Here is a 16,238-nt window from a genome sequence, read left to right on the forward strand (position 1 = left end):
AAAAATATTTATTCATATTTTATTAATTTATTTATGTAAAGGTATAAACATTAGTTGTGAATTTATACCTTTTTGAGTCTCTTTGGTTCGTCAGACGATAACTAATTTCGAGATTAATTTTAGAATGAGTTTATTTTATATGTCGTTGAAATAAAATTATGAGATAATTTATTTCTATAAATTATTTTAAAATAACTTATTTTCAGTCAAACGAGCGCTTAATATATTATATTAAATTTAGTGTATAAAATTATGGAATTCACAAAAGATTTGGACCTTCCATTATCAAAAGTCAACATGATTAGGTGAACAACCACTAACCTAGAGTTTTTTTTTTTATTGAATAAAAGATAATAAAAAATGAACAAGTTTTGTTAATTCACTTAATTCACAAGTCTTTTTTTATTGAATAAAAGATTATTGTATATATTATTTGTTATGGTTACTATTCTTGTTAATTCACTTAATTCACCAGTCTTTTTTTATTGAATAAAAGATTATTGTATATATTATTTGTTATGGTTACTATTCTTTCTACACAATTTACTTCTGTACTATTATATTTTTGTCTAAACTTGCTTTAAAATATTTTATTTGAGTCCGTAGTTTATCGAAATAATCTCTTTGTCTTCAGAAGACATGAATAAAATCTACGTACATTCTACTAGTAAAAAGGAAATAAAAGTATAATGAGCAAGTTAAACATAAATGCTACTAGTAAACTTATCGATATTTATCACTCAATACTTTAAATCGAATCAATAGATGCATGACATGAGTTTTCAGATCATTTTTTTCCACTTAACTATGATAAATTGATATAATTTATTGTAAATTTCAGATATAAATCACACTATCCAAATTTGATATATTCAAAAAAGAGCATAACTTTTTTATGTAATTAGTGTTAATTATTAAATATTATATCAAAAGGATAGATAATAAAGTGATATGTTGGAGCAAAAATAAAATGGAGAAAAATGGACAATATTTGCTATAATATGACAATAATTAAAGTGTTGGGGTCTAGCCAATTTTGAAGAGAGAAAAAAAAATTCCAATTTGGTGATTTGTTATTTTATTTTGATGTGCAATAATGATTTTAATCATAAGTTCATGATTTTTGTAAATATTTTAAAATCAACGATAACATACCCATTCAGATCTATGAACATTTCAAAATTAAATTATATTTACATAAAATTAAGAACTAAAGAACTTATTCTGTATAGATACGATCGACCGCCTCTAAATTATGAATAAAATTACAAGAGAATAGTCTTGTCATTTATGTGATTTTTAGAATTGCCTATTTGTATAATAATAACTTCATACACAAACTTTTACAACGTCAGTCATATATGTTTGAATTAAGTCCCAAAACGAGCACTTTATAAATTTGTATATTTGTGCTATTACTTTTTTAAATATCTCAATTTCAATCATACACAAACTTTTACAACGTCTGAAATTAGTCCCAAAATAATCACTTTATAAATTTTGTATATTTGTGCTATAACTTAAAAAACTATCCCAAATTTTAAATATCTCAATTTCAATCATATATGCCGGAAATTAAAATCTGGCTAATCAATTAATATATCAACTTTCTGGTCACAATCTGAAATTAATTCTAAAGTGGCTAAACTTACAATTTTTTAATATAATTTGGGCTATAACTTAAATAACTGTCCTAAAATGGGCTATTATATGCATTATAGCCCCTTTCAAAACCCTGGTTGTGTCGCTGAAAGAAAAAAAAAAAAAAAATTGTTCTTCATCAGCTTTGCTTTCTGTACTTGTAAGTTTTTCTTGATTATTATTGCTATTTTCTTGCTGAATTTATTGTTTAATAATTTCTGTTTATAGAAGTAAAGGGTATTCAATATCTGTATGTATAAAAAAGATATATTTTTCTTATCGCACGGGTTTAGCTGTTGCGGTTTTAGGAGTGATTGCACAGTGAGGGGTTTACCCCGTGCGTACAAAGTGGTCACTCGAAGGGCAGAGGTTGTAGCGGCTGCGATTTTTTCTAGAATTTCCAAAAAAAAAAAAAGATATATTTTTTTTTATAATTGTGGTGTTCGGATCAACTCTCGTATATGTATCATGTAACCTCTATCTATCAAAAATAGACAGAAAGAAATCATAAAAAAGTTACTCCCTCCGTTTAAAAAAATGATCTACTTTCCAATTTAGTCCGTTTCAAAAAGCATGACCTTTTCCTTTTTTGGCAACTTTTTAATTTTAACTTTTCACAATATTGATCGAAGGATATTTTGGTACATTTGACGTATCTTTAATTTAAGACCATTGTTCTTTGTTTTTTAAACTTCGTGTCAAGTCAAACCAGGTCATTCTTTTTGAAACAGAGTAGTTGTTTGTTATAACTTTAGTTTTCGTACAGGTACCACGTAACTGTGTCTACCACGTAATTTATTGTTTAAATATTCTTGTTTATAGAAGTAAAGGGTATTCAGTATCTGTATATATAAAAAAGATATATTTTTTTTATAATCGTGGTGTTCGGGTTAGCTTTCGTACAGATACCATGTAACCTCTATCTATCAAAAACAGATAGAAAGAAATCATAAAAAAGTTAGTTGTTTATTATAACTGTAGTGTTGGGGTTAGCTTTCGTGCACCTCGACTAATTCCATGAGATACAGGTACCATGTAACTCTGTTACCAAGGAAGAAATCATAGAAAAGCTAGTTTGTTATAATTATAGTGTTCGGATCAGCTTTCATGCACCTCGACTATTCCATGAGATACAGGTACCATGTAACTCTGTCTACCATCAAAGAACAGATAGAAAGAAATCATAAAATAGTTAGTTGTTTATTATAACTGTAGTGTTCAGGTCAACTTTCGTGCACCTCGACTAATTCCATGAGATACAGGTACGATGTAACTCTGTTACCAAGGAAGAAATCATAGAAAAGCTAGTTGTTTATTATAACTGTAGTGTTCGGATCAGCTTTCATGCACCTCGACTATTCCATGAGATACAGGTACTAGGTAACTCGTTCACCAAGAACAGATGGGAAGAAATCATAAGAAAGTTGTTTGTTATAATTTTAGTGTTTAGGTCAGCTTTCGTGCACCTCGACTAATTCCACTAGGTATAGGTACCATGTAACTCTGTCCACCAAGAACGGATAAAAAAAAAAGATAAGAAAGTTAGTTGTTTATTATAATTGTAGTGTTTGGGTCAGCATACAGGTACTAGGTAACTCCGTTCACCAAGAACAGATGGGAAGAAATCATAAAAAGAGTTGACTTGTTTTTGATAATTGTATTGTTTGGGTGCACCTTGACTAGTTATATAGGATACCGGTACAAATTGACTCTGTCCACCAAGAATAGATGCAACAAAATCACAAAAAGATATTTTTTTGGATAACTATCTATGGTATTCGGGCTAGCTTTTGCGCACGTCGATTAATTCCGCTAGAAAATGCTTCTCATGTGAAATCTCAGACAAGCTAACTTCTAATTTCTAGTATAGAGCCCATATGACCATCAAGATGCTAACGGACTAAGTTGCTCGGACTCTCCAAAAATGTTGCTGCACACTCATGTCGGATCCTCTGAAAATGAACTACTTTTGAAGAATCCGACACACACATGATGACATTTTTTAAGAGTCCGAGCAACATAGGTAATGGAGATAGCAGACTCAAATGCTTCATCTCCTGACTCCTTTTAGCTCATGTATAAAATAGCAAATGACTGTTGTTCAAAAATATATTACTCCTACAACAATCAGATTTTGACATGTTCAGAAAGTAAGATTCAAATATCTCTATAGGAAAAACGGAAGGAATGTTAAATCCATACATTAGAGAAAATGAGCTATAATGTATCTGACAAACGAAGGTAGTGCTTGTAAATCTGTGGATTTGCCGTCCTTTCCTGCTCTAACTTTAGCAAAGAGTCCTCAAAAAAAAACTTTGGGAAAGAGTACTTTCACGTTGATGTAGAATAGTTCTAGATCGTTGTTGCCTTCAAATTGATTCCTGCTCTTACTTTAGGAAAGTGTAGTTTCATGTTAATCCAGAACAGATCTAAATTGATGTTTTCTTTGCGTAGATTTATTTTTATCTCGGTTGTAGGTGGACAAACCAGATTTTGGTTTTCAAAACTTTGATGATATATGCTTTGCGCATTTCTTTTGATCAGAAAGTTCAAATTTTACTAGTAGTATACTAGGCTTGTTTGGTATGAGGGAGAATTATCCCGGGATAAGATGCAGTATTATTGTATCCCGCGTTTGGTTAGGAGTATTAGTTAGTCCCAGGATTATTTATCCCGCCAAAGTATAAGGATGGAATAAGTTATCCCATGGGATATCCCAATCAATTGGATAACTTTGTTTATCCCATCCCCACCTTACTTGTGGGATTTTACTGGGTATGCTGTTGTTGTCGTTGTTATATCCCATCCCCCATATCAAACGACCCCTATGTGTTCACTATTTGTTTGAGGGACACGTGGGGGTCTCTTCGAACCACATAGCAGCGTAAAGAATAAATTTTTCTTTTCTGATGTCTCATCTATCCATGATTTATATGTGTATGGCTAGTGATAGACGAATCACTTTTATAGTTTGATTAATCTAACAATCTGTATCAAGGGAGTATAATAAGCTGATACGTAGAGGTTCACCTTTGGGGACTTGTTTTTTACTCTTTTAACATTAATGTCGAATGAAGCGAAGGTTGTTTTGGTATCTCCAACTATCAATTGCTTAATTAGCTTTGTACTGTAACTGATCAGTTAGTATTCTGCTTTCAACCTGCAAATGCAAATTTGTGGGTTATTATACATGTACTTCAGTTTATGTTACATTTTTTCGATCAATCGCCAATCTTGTTCCATCTCTTTCTTTGTCCCTGGTGATTGGTAATCTTAAAAATAATATAAAAAAAAAAAAAAAATTCACTTTTTTTGGCTGATGTTTGAAACTAAGGCGTTCATCTTACCGAGGATATGACCTTAGATAGGAGAATATGGAAAGGTAGTAGAGGGCTGTTTCGCTTCTCTGTAGTGTAGGCTTGGTGGGTAGATAGTATTAGCATTATTCTAGTAGTTTCTTGTTCTTCGATTACTGCTACCTACCGTGTCTTGTACTTCATTTATCAAATTATTCTGCTTTGTATGGGCCGTTACACTTTCTCTATTATTTGTTATCTTATTTTCTATGCCTTCTTATATATACCTCTATATTTTTCATAAAGAAATGGACCTTGGGCATAACTCAACCCAAAAGCTAGCTCATGAGCGGAGGATTACCTAAGTCCGTATAAGGAGACTAAATATCCATCCCTTTTCCGATGTGAGACTCATAATACTCCCCGCACGCCCAGACATAGTTAACTGGAGCGTGGACAATATAATATGGGGGCCTAACATCGGGGAACAAAGATTGGGATGGGTCTGCCTCTGATACCTTGATAAAGAAATGGATCTTAGGCCTAATTCAACCCAAAAGCTAGCTCATGAGGGGAGTATTGCCCGAGACCAACTACCCATCCCTTTATTGATGTGGGACCGTCTTTTTCAAACTGCCTTGTTATGTGTTACTTGAGCCGAGGGTCTTTCGGAAACAACCTCTCTATCTCCAGTGGTAGGGGTAAGGTCCCCATACACTCTCTACCCTGCTCAGACCCCAATACACGGGGTATGTTCTTGTCTGAAACTAAGGTGTATCGACTAGTTGCTGCATCGCTAAAGTTGCAATAGCTTCCTGTTCATTTTTCTTGCATTATTTTCATAGAGGAGCCTTTTATTCTACAAGCTATTTACCTCAGTGAACCATTGACAATATGCAGATGATCAGTTGTTTAAGTAAAGAACACCATCTAAGCAGTAGTTAAAGAAGTACAAGCAAATCATTAGCGAGTTCTTATAAATGGGTGGTAACAAGCAAAGGCGATCTAAAAGCCATCACCACTCTCATCGAGGACAATCCAGCCGTACCCGTCAACCTGATGATTCTTTCAAGGTTGAAGAGTCTTTACCCGGAGAAGTCGTGGAAGAAGAGGAACCTACCGGCCCAAGAATTCAGCTTGCTATGTGGGATTTTGGTCAGTGCGATGCTAAAAGGTGCACTGGACGGAAACTTGCAAGATTTGGATTGCTGAAAGAGCTGCGCGTTGGTAGTGGATTCGGTGGCATATGTTTAAGTCCCACTGGAACGCAGTGTATCTCAAGAGAAGATAGTAGTCTAATTGATCGAAGGGGAATGGCTGTAGTCGATTGCTCATGGGCGCGCTTGGATGATGTACCTTTCACCAAACTACGTTGTCCTGCACCTCGTCTTTTACCATGGTTAGTAGCAGCAAATCCAGTAAACTATGGTCGTCCGTGTGAGCTCTCATGTGTCGAGGCCTTAGCAGCAGGTTTAATTATATGCGGCGAGGAGGAAACTGGAAATCTATTACTCAGCAAGTTCAAATGGGGTCACGCGTTCTTGTCCCTCAATAAGGAACTTCTGAAGGCATACTCAGAATGTCAAACGAGCGCTGATATCATTTCAGCTCAGAACGAGTGGCTTTCAGCGCAAACATCACATATTCCACAAACTCTAAAAGCAGAAGACTCGGGATCTCATAGCGAAGGTGAAAATTCTTCTAATGATTCCGACGTTGGACTTCCTCCTCTAGAAAAGAATATGAATCGTGTTTCCTTGGTCGATAGCGATGAGGAGAGTGAATAGCATGCCAGTAGTTGCAGTAGGAAAAAATATGTTTGCTGAATATAACATAGCAGAATCCTATGTTTACTGCTAAGTTGCTTGGACTCTCCAAAAATGTTGCCGCACCTGTTTCGGATCCTCCAAAATGCACTACACGGCATGCACCCGATGATATTTTTGAAGAGTCCGAGCAACATAGGTTTACTGTATCTTCTTCTTTTTCATTTAATTATAGTTGATTTTGGCAACTAATGCATAATGTTAGAATGTGGAGAGTGTTCTCCCAAGATCATCCTTATAATGATTAAAGAGCAGAGGTATTGGCCTATGTTGCTCGGACTCTTCAAACATGTTGACAGGTGCGTGTCGGATACTCCAAAAATATTGTATTTTTGAAGGATCTGACGTGGGTGCGGCAACTTTTTTGGAGAGTCCGAGCAACTTAGGTATTGGCATATGTCTGTCTAATGATCTCTTGTAGTTTCTGTTCTGTTACTATCTATTGTTTTTGTTACTAACTGTTGGTTTCTTGTACACCGATTGCTTCTTTTGTTGGACTGCTTTCGACTATTAAGGTAGGGGTAAAGTCTATGTACACTCTACGCTCCCCAGACCTTACAATTTGTGGGACTACACTTGGTGGTTATGTTGTCAAATTTGGTTTTGTTTTGCTATTGAGCTATGCTTATGTAAACACATATCGTCTAAAACGACCTGTTTTTGCCTCTATTTGAGATTTGAACCCCGAGACCTCATGATTCTCAACTCACTTCATTGACCACCACGTACCCCTTCGGGTGCAATAACTCATTAGGCATTTATGCATCAAATGTTCCGAAAACTCGATTTTGTATATCACAATTCACATATATATAACTAGTACACATGATTACACAAAAAGCATATATTGATCTTATAACACAATGATATACACCCCCCAAAAAAGAACAAAGAAATAAGCTTTTACATGTTCAAACATCTATTTGGAACCCAAGTTTCTTGGACTCTCCAAACAAGCTGCCGCACCCGTGCTAGATCTTCCAAAAATGCACTACTTTTGAAGGATCCAGCACGCACCCGATGACATTTCTGAAGAGTCCGAGCAACATTTGGAACTAAGAAGTCTTTGTACCAACTCCTGTTGATTTAACTTGTGGGGTTTTCACCTTAAACCTCTCATTCTTAAATTGAGATTCATCAATTTCTCTATTCTTCAACTTCAATGATTCATCTTCTGAGTCAACAATCTTATGAGTTTCATCTTCTTGATCTTTGTTGTGATCAGAAATAATATTCTTGAATAAATCTCCAGTTTTTGTGTAGAGGTCTTTGAAGAACTCTAGAACCATATTCAATCCAAGATCCGACTTCACGCGCAGGCAACAACAACACCGGCTCTATGAAGTCAGAATCGAATCTTTCTATTGCCTTTCATATGACAATTGTGTTTATATAGTGGTGTAGTTCTCTTGGTCAAGAGTAAACAGGCTGGCTGGGATGTTCTAATTAAGAAAATTCTATCAAAGACACTTAATTTGACTTGGTCACCACCAAGGATGTGGTGCAGCGGATGGGGCTGCTCCTCCCTTAACCAGAGGTCTCGGGTTCGAGCTCTGGGTATGAAAAAATCTTTGGTAGGGAGCGCTTCCCTCGAATGGGTCCTACGCGGCGCGAATCTGGATTAGCCGAGCTCAAATGCGGGTACCGGACACCGGATCGGAAACCAAAGAAAAATAAATTGACTTGGTCATTTTATGAAGCAACTCATGATGGCTGGTATTTGAGGTGACATATTTGGTTAGGTAACATAATGGAAATGCATTGGATTGCAAATCCTAGAATGACGGTTCTACCGCATCCTTGACCTCGAGGGACGAGGAGTGGTGAGCCGCGAGTGGAATGTTCAACTCAAGGGATTCTCTTCATCGGTCTGTTGAAATCATGACCCGGGAGCCAATTTACAAATTGAACGAGCTCCCCTTGCATGCAATGATATGGCGATAAACCTCTCATTCATAATCACACGGTTTAGTTTTCCCTTCATTTTGGAGAAAAATGAAGAGTATAGCCTAGTGGTCAATAAAATGGAATGAAATCGATAAGGTCTAAGGTTCAATCTCAGCGGATGCAAAAACTCTATGAGTGTAGCCTAGTGGTCGCTAAAATGGAATGAGATCGATAGGGTCTCAGGTTCAAATCTCTCAACGGATGTACAAACACTAGATGATTTCTTCTCATCAATAATTGCTCGACACCTGTAGTGGTGGGAGGTAGCAGGTACTTCGTGAATAGCTAAGATGTGTGCAAGTTGATCCAGACACTACTCGGGAAAAAAGATACGAAGACCTGATAGGATATTTCATTACCAACCCCAGCTGAAGTGAAAAAGGACAGCCCGGTGCACTAAAGCTATCGCTATGCGCGGTGTCCGGGGAAGGGACCCACCACAAGGGGGTATTGTACGCGCCCTTACCTTGCATTTCTGTCAGAGGCTGTTTTCATGACTTGAACCCGTGACCTCCTGATCAAATGACAGCAACTTTACCAGTTACTCCTCCCGGCTGAAGTGAAAGGTGAGAAAATTTAAAAAGATGCAAAAATACAAAAAAAAAAGCTAATTGCTGACAAATTTTATTGATTGCAGAAGACTTTACAAAACACACATCTAAATACAACAGCAGCCTCAAATATCATAGATACATGAGTACACCTCTCACACTGACCTTAGAAACCATATCGGCCGAGGCTATCGCTTAATAAAATGTAGTGCTTTTGAGCAATACAAGTCATCTATACATGTTCGATCTCAGATGAGCATCGTAATGCGAGGTAGGAAGCGATGGGGGTATACCTGTCTCATTCATTGGAAGGGATCTTAAGAATACTTCTTCACCTGAGGATAAGTTTGGCACTAGCGGACTTTGGGATTGAGACGTAGTAGTTGCTGTATTGCTTTGAAACGGATAGGTGGGGTATGTTGCTTTACTAGAAAATGGAAGACCAAAACTCGAGGGAGGATTAAGGTAGTCGAATCCAGTGGAATATGGTAGACCTGTGTCTAAGGTGTTTTCACAGATAGGCCTCTGTGAAGGTTGTTCAGAATTGACCTCTTGGAATGAGCCAGTTTCATGAGAATGGTCCGCTGAATTGAACCTCGACGGAAAACCTTGGTAGTTCGCTGTTGTAGTTGCTTCGAGTTGAAAATCTGTTGGTAGTCGAAAAAGGCCAGGGAATCCAGGTGGAATGACTAATCTGTCCTCAATTCTAGCTACCGGAACAGAATGTTCTATTGGAGATCCGCCTTTTGCTACTGGTGAGAAGTTGATCTGTTGGTTAAGCGAAAATTTAGCTTGTTCAAGCGCTCCCAGGATAGGTCCTACGTTATCTGAAGCATCACGAGAAACCAAGGCTTGTTCATAAGCCCCTTCAAAAGCCTGTCCTGCTTGTGAACTGCTACCTCCAGAGGATTTGATAGTATTTTCAACGGGGTGTATAGGGGAATCATTAGCAGATGGAAACTGATGGCGACTATAAGCAGGTGACGAGCCATGATTTTCTGGACAACTCCCGTTAGACTTTGAACATGCAAACTCTGATGCTGGGGATTCAGCCTGATCCTTCCTGCAGCCTGTATCAATTTGCGGAGTGGATAGAACATTGTCTGTAACTCCATCGGTGGAGGGAATATCTGCTTCCTGGAATTTGTTAGCACGATCTTGCAAATTCATGTCATCTCTTTCTTCAGTCACGTCTGAGTAATTCCCAGGCTTACGTGAATCCTGAGAAGTTTATGAAACACAACCGAAATGAATTGTCTGCGTGACATCTAGCAGATCTATGCAGTATCTTCACGAGTGAAATGCATCAAGACAACAAATAGAAGCAAAATTAACAGTGCCAAGTTAAGAAATATCAAATATGTGATCAACCAACCAACTACACCTCAATCGCAGACTATTCAAGATGAGCTATATGGATCTCGTGTTCCATACAGAGAAGCATCACGGTTATAGCATTTTCACGCGGGCCAACCAATCGCAATCCTTCTCCTTTATCCGAGCTTCAGAAGCTCACATGATTAAACACAAGTAAATGACAAATCTCTGTCAACGACTACGCCCCAACATGAACAGATGACTGTAACATATCAGTAGCATTTCCATTATCTTTGTATAACACCAGCAAAACCATTATAGCACTAGACAATAATTCAATTCGAATAAATTAATCGGGAGTTCCATCATTATTAAACGGCTATGTTCTTGAGTATATTAGTCCAACGACAACCTGCAACATCAGTTTCTTTGCACAGATCAAGTAGTCAATAATATGCATGTACTGGAGCAAAAAATTCATATATATATACCTGTGCATAGCTGTTATTCTCTCTGTACTTCTCTTCCCATTCTTGTTGAGCTTTTTCCTCGGCTTCAAACTGCCCTATAAGTTGGGCCTTATGTTGTAACGCTCTTTCCATGTCTTCATCACACTCATCCGCTTTCCTTTGATTTTGCAACATCTCTGAAGTAGGAAAGTGAAGTTGATCTTTCACGTCATTATTGCCAGCACTGTCCGTTAAGGATGGATGCCCGCTATTTGCAGAAGAAGGAAGATGCTCAGGGGGGCATTCACCAGAGGTACTTTGTAATTCGTCAGTGGACAATCTAGTTCACAAAAGAAATGATGTTAAAACGCGAAGGATTATAAAGAGGAAAACGATTAGAGTGACGTAGCGATCTGAATGCACAGGGAGATATGCATGATACTTGTGAAATATGTATCAGGAATTGACATAGCATAATCATAATTGAAACCTATGTTGCTCGGACTCTTCAAAAATGTCAATGGGTGCATGTCGGATTCGCCAAAATTAGTGTATTTTCGAAGAATTTGACACGGGTGCAGCATCGAAAGTGAAGAGTCCGCACAACTTAGATTGAAACTGCCCTTTTTCCGGCCTACCCTCACAGCAATATCCCAAAAAAGACACTTCCTTCGAAAAAGCAGACGGTATAATGCAATGGAGTAGGCATGAACAGAAACAAAAAGAACAGGTCAAGAATATCGAGGTTCGGTATTCAGAATTTTACGTTCCTGAAGTTCCTGCAGAATAAATTCGAGCTAAATGTGACCCCGTCACTCAACCAAGACTTCTGTAGCAAAAGATATGAGCATCATGGTATGTAAAACTCTAATCAAGTGAATTCATTAAAGAACTTACTTGGTGTTACTGTGCCTTATCCGTCGACATGATTTTCCAGCCCGTTGTGGCGAAGAAGTCCCATTTGACGTGAAACTACCCGACCACCTCCAGGGAGAATCAGTATATTTCTTCCTGTCAAAAGACTGCTGCACAGAAAGTTTACCACTTTTCCATGACAGACTTCTACCAGTTGATGGAGAAGACACGAGCTCGGAGCTTGAGATGTCTGCGTCATTTTCTCTCTCTTTCACATTTAACGGAGTTGGCTTTCGCTCGTTTCTATTGTCAGCGGACTCAACACCTTTAGTATCGGAGCATATTGCTTCCTGATCAGAGCCTGAATCGAATTCCTCCGATACATCAGATATTCCTTCGTTCTCTAAGATGGAAAGTACAGCTGCTGTGGCCTTCTCAGCTTTCTTTCTTTGTAACGACACAATCTTTAGCTGCTCTTCCAGTTCCAAGACCTATAATACATCCATTACTAAACTTTACTAGAACGGCGAAAGATCTATTAGATGTCGGTAAAATAGACTAAGCTCATGGTGAACTGAGAAGGGAAGAAAGATTAAACATTTGGTGTTTATGCACTGTTAATTTAACTACTGACCCTCTCTGCTAGTTCATCAGCTCTCTGCTTCGCTGTTTGCGAGACGGACCTTTCAGCCAATAATCGAGCCCGGAGAAATTCAATTGTCATGCTAGAATCTTCCATGCCAACAATTTTCCTGATCATGAAAACACACAAATATTAAGATTCATTAGAAAATAATATCCTACTTGATCGACAAAAGCTCATAAACTATCCGACAGCATATGATTTTGAAAAATCCATTGGAATGAACATGAAAGCAGGATCTGAGAGAAGAAGTTTTAAGAAGCAACATCACTACGGTTCGGATCTTTTCAAGAACTCAATGAGATTTATATACCTCGAGACATTGATAATTCGCTCCTCACCATTCCGCTCTCCCTCCTTCTGCGGATTCCTCTCTTCTTTCTTCTATATCCATTCGAAAGTAAGCATTCTAGTGCTTCATCTCATATAGAGCCTTATACTTCTGGAAAGTGATATTACTTCATACGACAACTATGCCTCAGTCCCAAACAAGTTAACCACATCACATATCCCAATCCCCATCTTAATGAAACAAAACATTCTTTTTCTTCTTCTACTTACTAGCCGAGGGAGCTATCGGAAACAACCTCTCTACCCCACCAGGGAAGAGCTAAGGTCTGCGTACATCTTACCCTCTCTAGACCACACTTGCGGGATGGACCTTACATCTTACCCTCCCCAGACCCTACTTGTCGGGTTACATTGGGTACGTTGTTGTTGTTGTAACAGAGTAAAAATACAATCTTTACTCGGTTTTGCTGTAAATAGCTGTGGTAGAAACAATCAAAGCTAAATCCCAGATAGGAAATATGCCTAAAATCTAACAGTTCATAAGTGCCAACATATATATATACACACATAAAGATTCAGTACCTCTGATCTTGGTCTTGTATCCCGTTACTTGTCATATTCAACTCTTGCAAAAAATGAAGTGAATAAAACAGCACAACGAACAGACAGAATAAAAAAAAAAAAACACCAAGATTTTTTCAGAAAAAAGTTGAAAACAAGAATGATTAGTTAACATAGTAAGACAAAAACAGAAAAAGGGCAGCCCGGTGCGCTAAAATTCCCGTTATGCGCAGGGTCCGGGGAAGGACCCCACCACAAGGGTGTATTATACGCAGCCTTACCTTGCATTTCTGCCAGAGGCTGTTTCCAAGGCTTGAATCCGTGATCTCTTGGTAATATAGTAAGACAATTGGATAAAAAATTGAACTTACTTCATCTTGAAAAAGAAATCATTTTTACCTGAGATTTAAAGCAAACAAAACTAAACTCCATATAGGAAATATGTCTAAATCTGAAAGTTCATACATAAAGAAATGTCTTTTAAAGCTAAGTTGCTCGGACTCTCCAAAAATGTTGCCGCACCCGTGTCGGATCCTCCAAAAATGCAATACTTTTAAAGGATCCGACACGCACCCGATGATACTTTTGAAGAGTCCAAGCAACATAGTTTTAAAGCATATAAACATTCAGTACCATTGAATTGTCATATTGCAAAAGAAGCTCAAAATCCAACAACAGTATACCTAGTATACCTAGTGTATTCCCACAAAGTGGGGTCTGGGAGGGTAAAGTATATGCAGTCCATACCACTACCTCAGATGAAGTAGACAGGCTGTTTTCGTCTTTTCGATAGACCCCCGGCTCAGGACAGATAACACTATAACGTAGGGGTGTGCATCGGTCAGTTCGGTTCGATTTTATATATTATCGATTCGGTTTATCGGTTTTTAAATGTGCTAAACCAATAAGATATTTTTTATCGGTTTACGATTTATCGATTTTTAGTCCTTAACGGTTCGATTTTCGGTTTAAACGATAAGAAAATACTCATAAAATAGAAATAGTAGTAACTAACATGAAAAAAAAGCGAATCTTAGTTGCAACTAAAAATCCTACATGATGTGTTTTAATTTACAAGAATCTTCAAGTTAGAACTAAATGTTGTTAGGAGAAATTAAGAATTTGTATAATATATATATATATATTATTGGGTTATTGGTTTACCCAATAACCCAATAAGAAAAAATCGAACCGAACCAATAATGCAATAAATTTTTTTTTTATAAAACCATTAAAAAAATCGTTAACCCAATAACAATAAACCAATAACATTTTTATCGATTTGGTTTATCGGTCGGTTCGGTTTTTCACACCCTACTATAACGAACAAAAAACATAAAAATAAACAATAAAATGGAATAACACACCGCTGGATAATAAAAAGAAATAAGACACCGCTAGATAATAAAACAAACAAATCCCTGCAACAAAAAAATGAAGTGCATAAACCAGCAACAAAAAAAAAAAATCTTAGTTAACATAGTAAGACAAAATTGAATAAAAATTTGAACTTTATCCACCTTGAAAAAAAAAAACAATTTTTACTGGGATTTTGCTCTTAAGAGTTGTTGTTAAGCAAAAAAACTAAACTCCACATAGGAAATATGACTAAATCTAACAGTTCGTACATAAAAAAAAATGTCTTTAATGAACATCAAGATTCAGTACCTCTGATCTTGAAGCTCAAAGTTCAGCTGCTGCAAAAAAATGAAGTGAATAAAATAGCACATAAACAAGATTAATTAACATAGTAAGATAAAGAATTGAGTAAAGATTTGAACTTTATCCACTTTAGACATTTTTGAGAAGCTTAAAAGGGAGTAGTTGGAATTCTCGATTTTGCTTTAGGTGTACTTCATTTGTTTTTTTTTTTAGTGCGTTGGCATGAGTTTCTGGTAAGGGTAGCTTTTGGAAATTAAGAAAGCAAGTTGAATTTGTTATTATTATTTTTTTAAAAAAAAATTGTAGTTTCGTTTTCGTCGAGTTTTGGTGATGTTTGTTGTTTTAGGATATGTCCTGAGTTGGAGGTTTATCGGAAACAGTCTCTCTACTTTACCTGAGATGTACTGCGTACACTTGACCCTCTCCAGAGCCCACTTTGTGAGAATACACTGGATATGTTGTTGTTTTCGAATACAAGTAGTATTTTCTGGTAGTTTTGTTTTTGTGTGAATACACTGGAGATGTTGTTGTTGTTATTTTCGAATACATCAGTTGAAGTAGTATTTTGTGGTAGTTTTGTTTTTGTGTGAATACACTGGATATATTGTTGTTGTCGTTTTCGAATACAAGTAGTATTTTGTGGTAGTTTTGTTTTTGTGTGAATACACTGGAGATGTTGTTGTTGTTGTTGTTGTTGTTATTTTCGATTACATCAGTTGAAGTAGTATTTTGTGGTAGTTTTGTTTTTGTGTGAATACACTAGAGATATTGTTGCTGTTATTGTTGTTGTAATTTTCGAATACGTCAGTTGAAGTAGTATTTCGTGGCAGTTTTGTTTTTGTGTGAATACACTAGATATGTTGTTGTTGTTGTTGTTTTTATTTTTGAATATATTAGTTGAAGTAATATTTTGTGGTAGTTTTCTTTCTGTTACTATCTGTTGTTACTATCAATTTTTACTTATTGTTTCATTTCGTCTTTTTTTAAAACTGTTTTTGTCTTGAGTCGAGAGTCTATTAAGAACCTGACCTCCAAAGTACGGGTGTGAATTGCATACACTAGGTATGTTATTGTTGTTGTTTCTGATGACGTGTTCAACGTTTATATTGAAGCTCGATTAATATGAGTTCGAGGTGGTAGAGTTTTCCTTGAATATTTCTACATGTGTAAAATATTGATATGATATAATTAAGACGTTT

The 16,238-nt window shown here is 36.6% G+C and overlaps 2 protein-coding genes across 8 annotated transcripts; one reads left to right on the forward strand and one right to left on the reverse strand.

Annotated features, from left to right (window-relative positions):
- Window positions 1-1,651: 1,651 nt before the first annotated feature.
- LOC107871384 (18S rRNA aminocarboxypropyltransferase) lies at window positions 1,652-7,160 on the forward strand. Its single transcript, XM_016718315.2, has 2 exons — window positions 1,652-1,801; window positions 5,838-7,160. The coding sequence occupies exon 2, from the start codon at window positions 5,918-5,920 to the stop codon at window positions 6,722-6,724; it is 807 nt and encodes a 268-aa protein (XP_016573801.2). The 5' UTR covers window positions 1,652-1,801; window positions 5,838-5,917; the 3' UTR covers window positions 6,725-7,160.
- A 2,143-nt stretch (window positions 7,161-9,303) lies between these two features.
- LOC107871383 lies at window positions 9,304-15,265 on the reverse strand. 7 transcript variants are annotated; one of them, XM_016718312.2, is made up of 6 exons: window positions 15,159-15,265; window positions 15,046-15,071; window positions 12,517-12,634; window positions 11,925-12,373; window positions 11,070-11,367; window positions 9,304-10,482 (listed from the first exon to the last, which is right to left on the reverse strand). In XM_016718312.2, the coding sequence occupies exons 1-6, from the start codon at window positions 15,174-15,176 to the stop codon at window positions 9,490-9,492; spliced, it is 1,902 nt and encodes a 633-aa protein (XP_016573798.2). In that variant the 5' UTR covers window positions 15,177-15,265; the 3' UTR covers window positions 9,304-9,489. The 7 variants fall into 7 exon arrangements, with proteins under 7 accessions (XP_016573798.2, XP_016573797.2, XP_047268795.1 ...); XM_016718311.2 differs by having other exon boundaries at window positions 15,046-15,074; window positions 15,159-15,258; XM_047412839.1 differs by adding an exon at window positions 13,399-13,441 and having other exon boundaries at window positions 15,046-15,241.
- Between the last annotated feature and the right edge of the window lie 973 nt (window positions 15,266-16,238).

The sequence above is a fragment of the Capsicum annuum genome, chromosome 5, assembly GCF_002878395.1.
Source record: "Capsicum annuum cultivar UCD-10X-F1 chromosome 5, UCD10Xv1.1, whole genome shotgun sequence".
Taxonomy (NCBI): domain Eukaryota; kingdom Viridiplantae; phylum Streptophyta; class Magnoliopsida; order Solanales; family Solanaceae; genus Capsicum; species Capsicum annuum.

Bases quoted from the DNA above. Each gene is read 5' to 3' on its own strand.
- LOC107871384 (XM_016718315.2), top strand. From the start codon at position 5,918: ATGGGTGGTAACAAGCAAAGGCGATCTAAAAGCCATCACCACTCTCAT.
- LOC107871383 (XM_016718309.2), bottom strand. From the start codon at position 15,107: ATGTGCTATTTTATTCACTTCATTTTTTTGCAGCAGCTGAACTTTGAG. The intron at 12,635-15,045 runs GTACTGAATCTT...TTTCATGATCAG, and splicing joins TTTGAGCTTCAAGATCAGAG to GAAAATTGTTGGCATGGAAG. The intron at 12,374-12,516 runs GTCAGTAGTTAA...GATGTATTATAG, and splicing joins CTGATGAACTAGCAGAGAGG to GTCTTGGAACTGGAAGAGCA.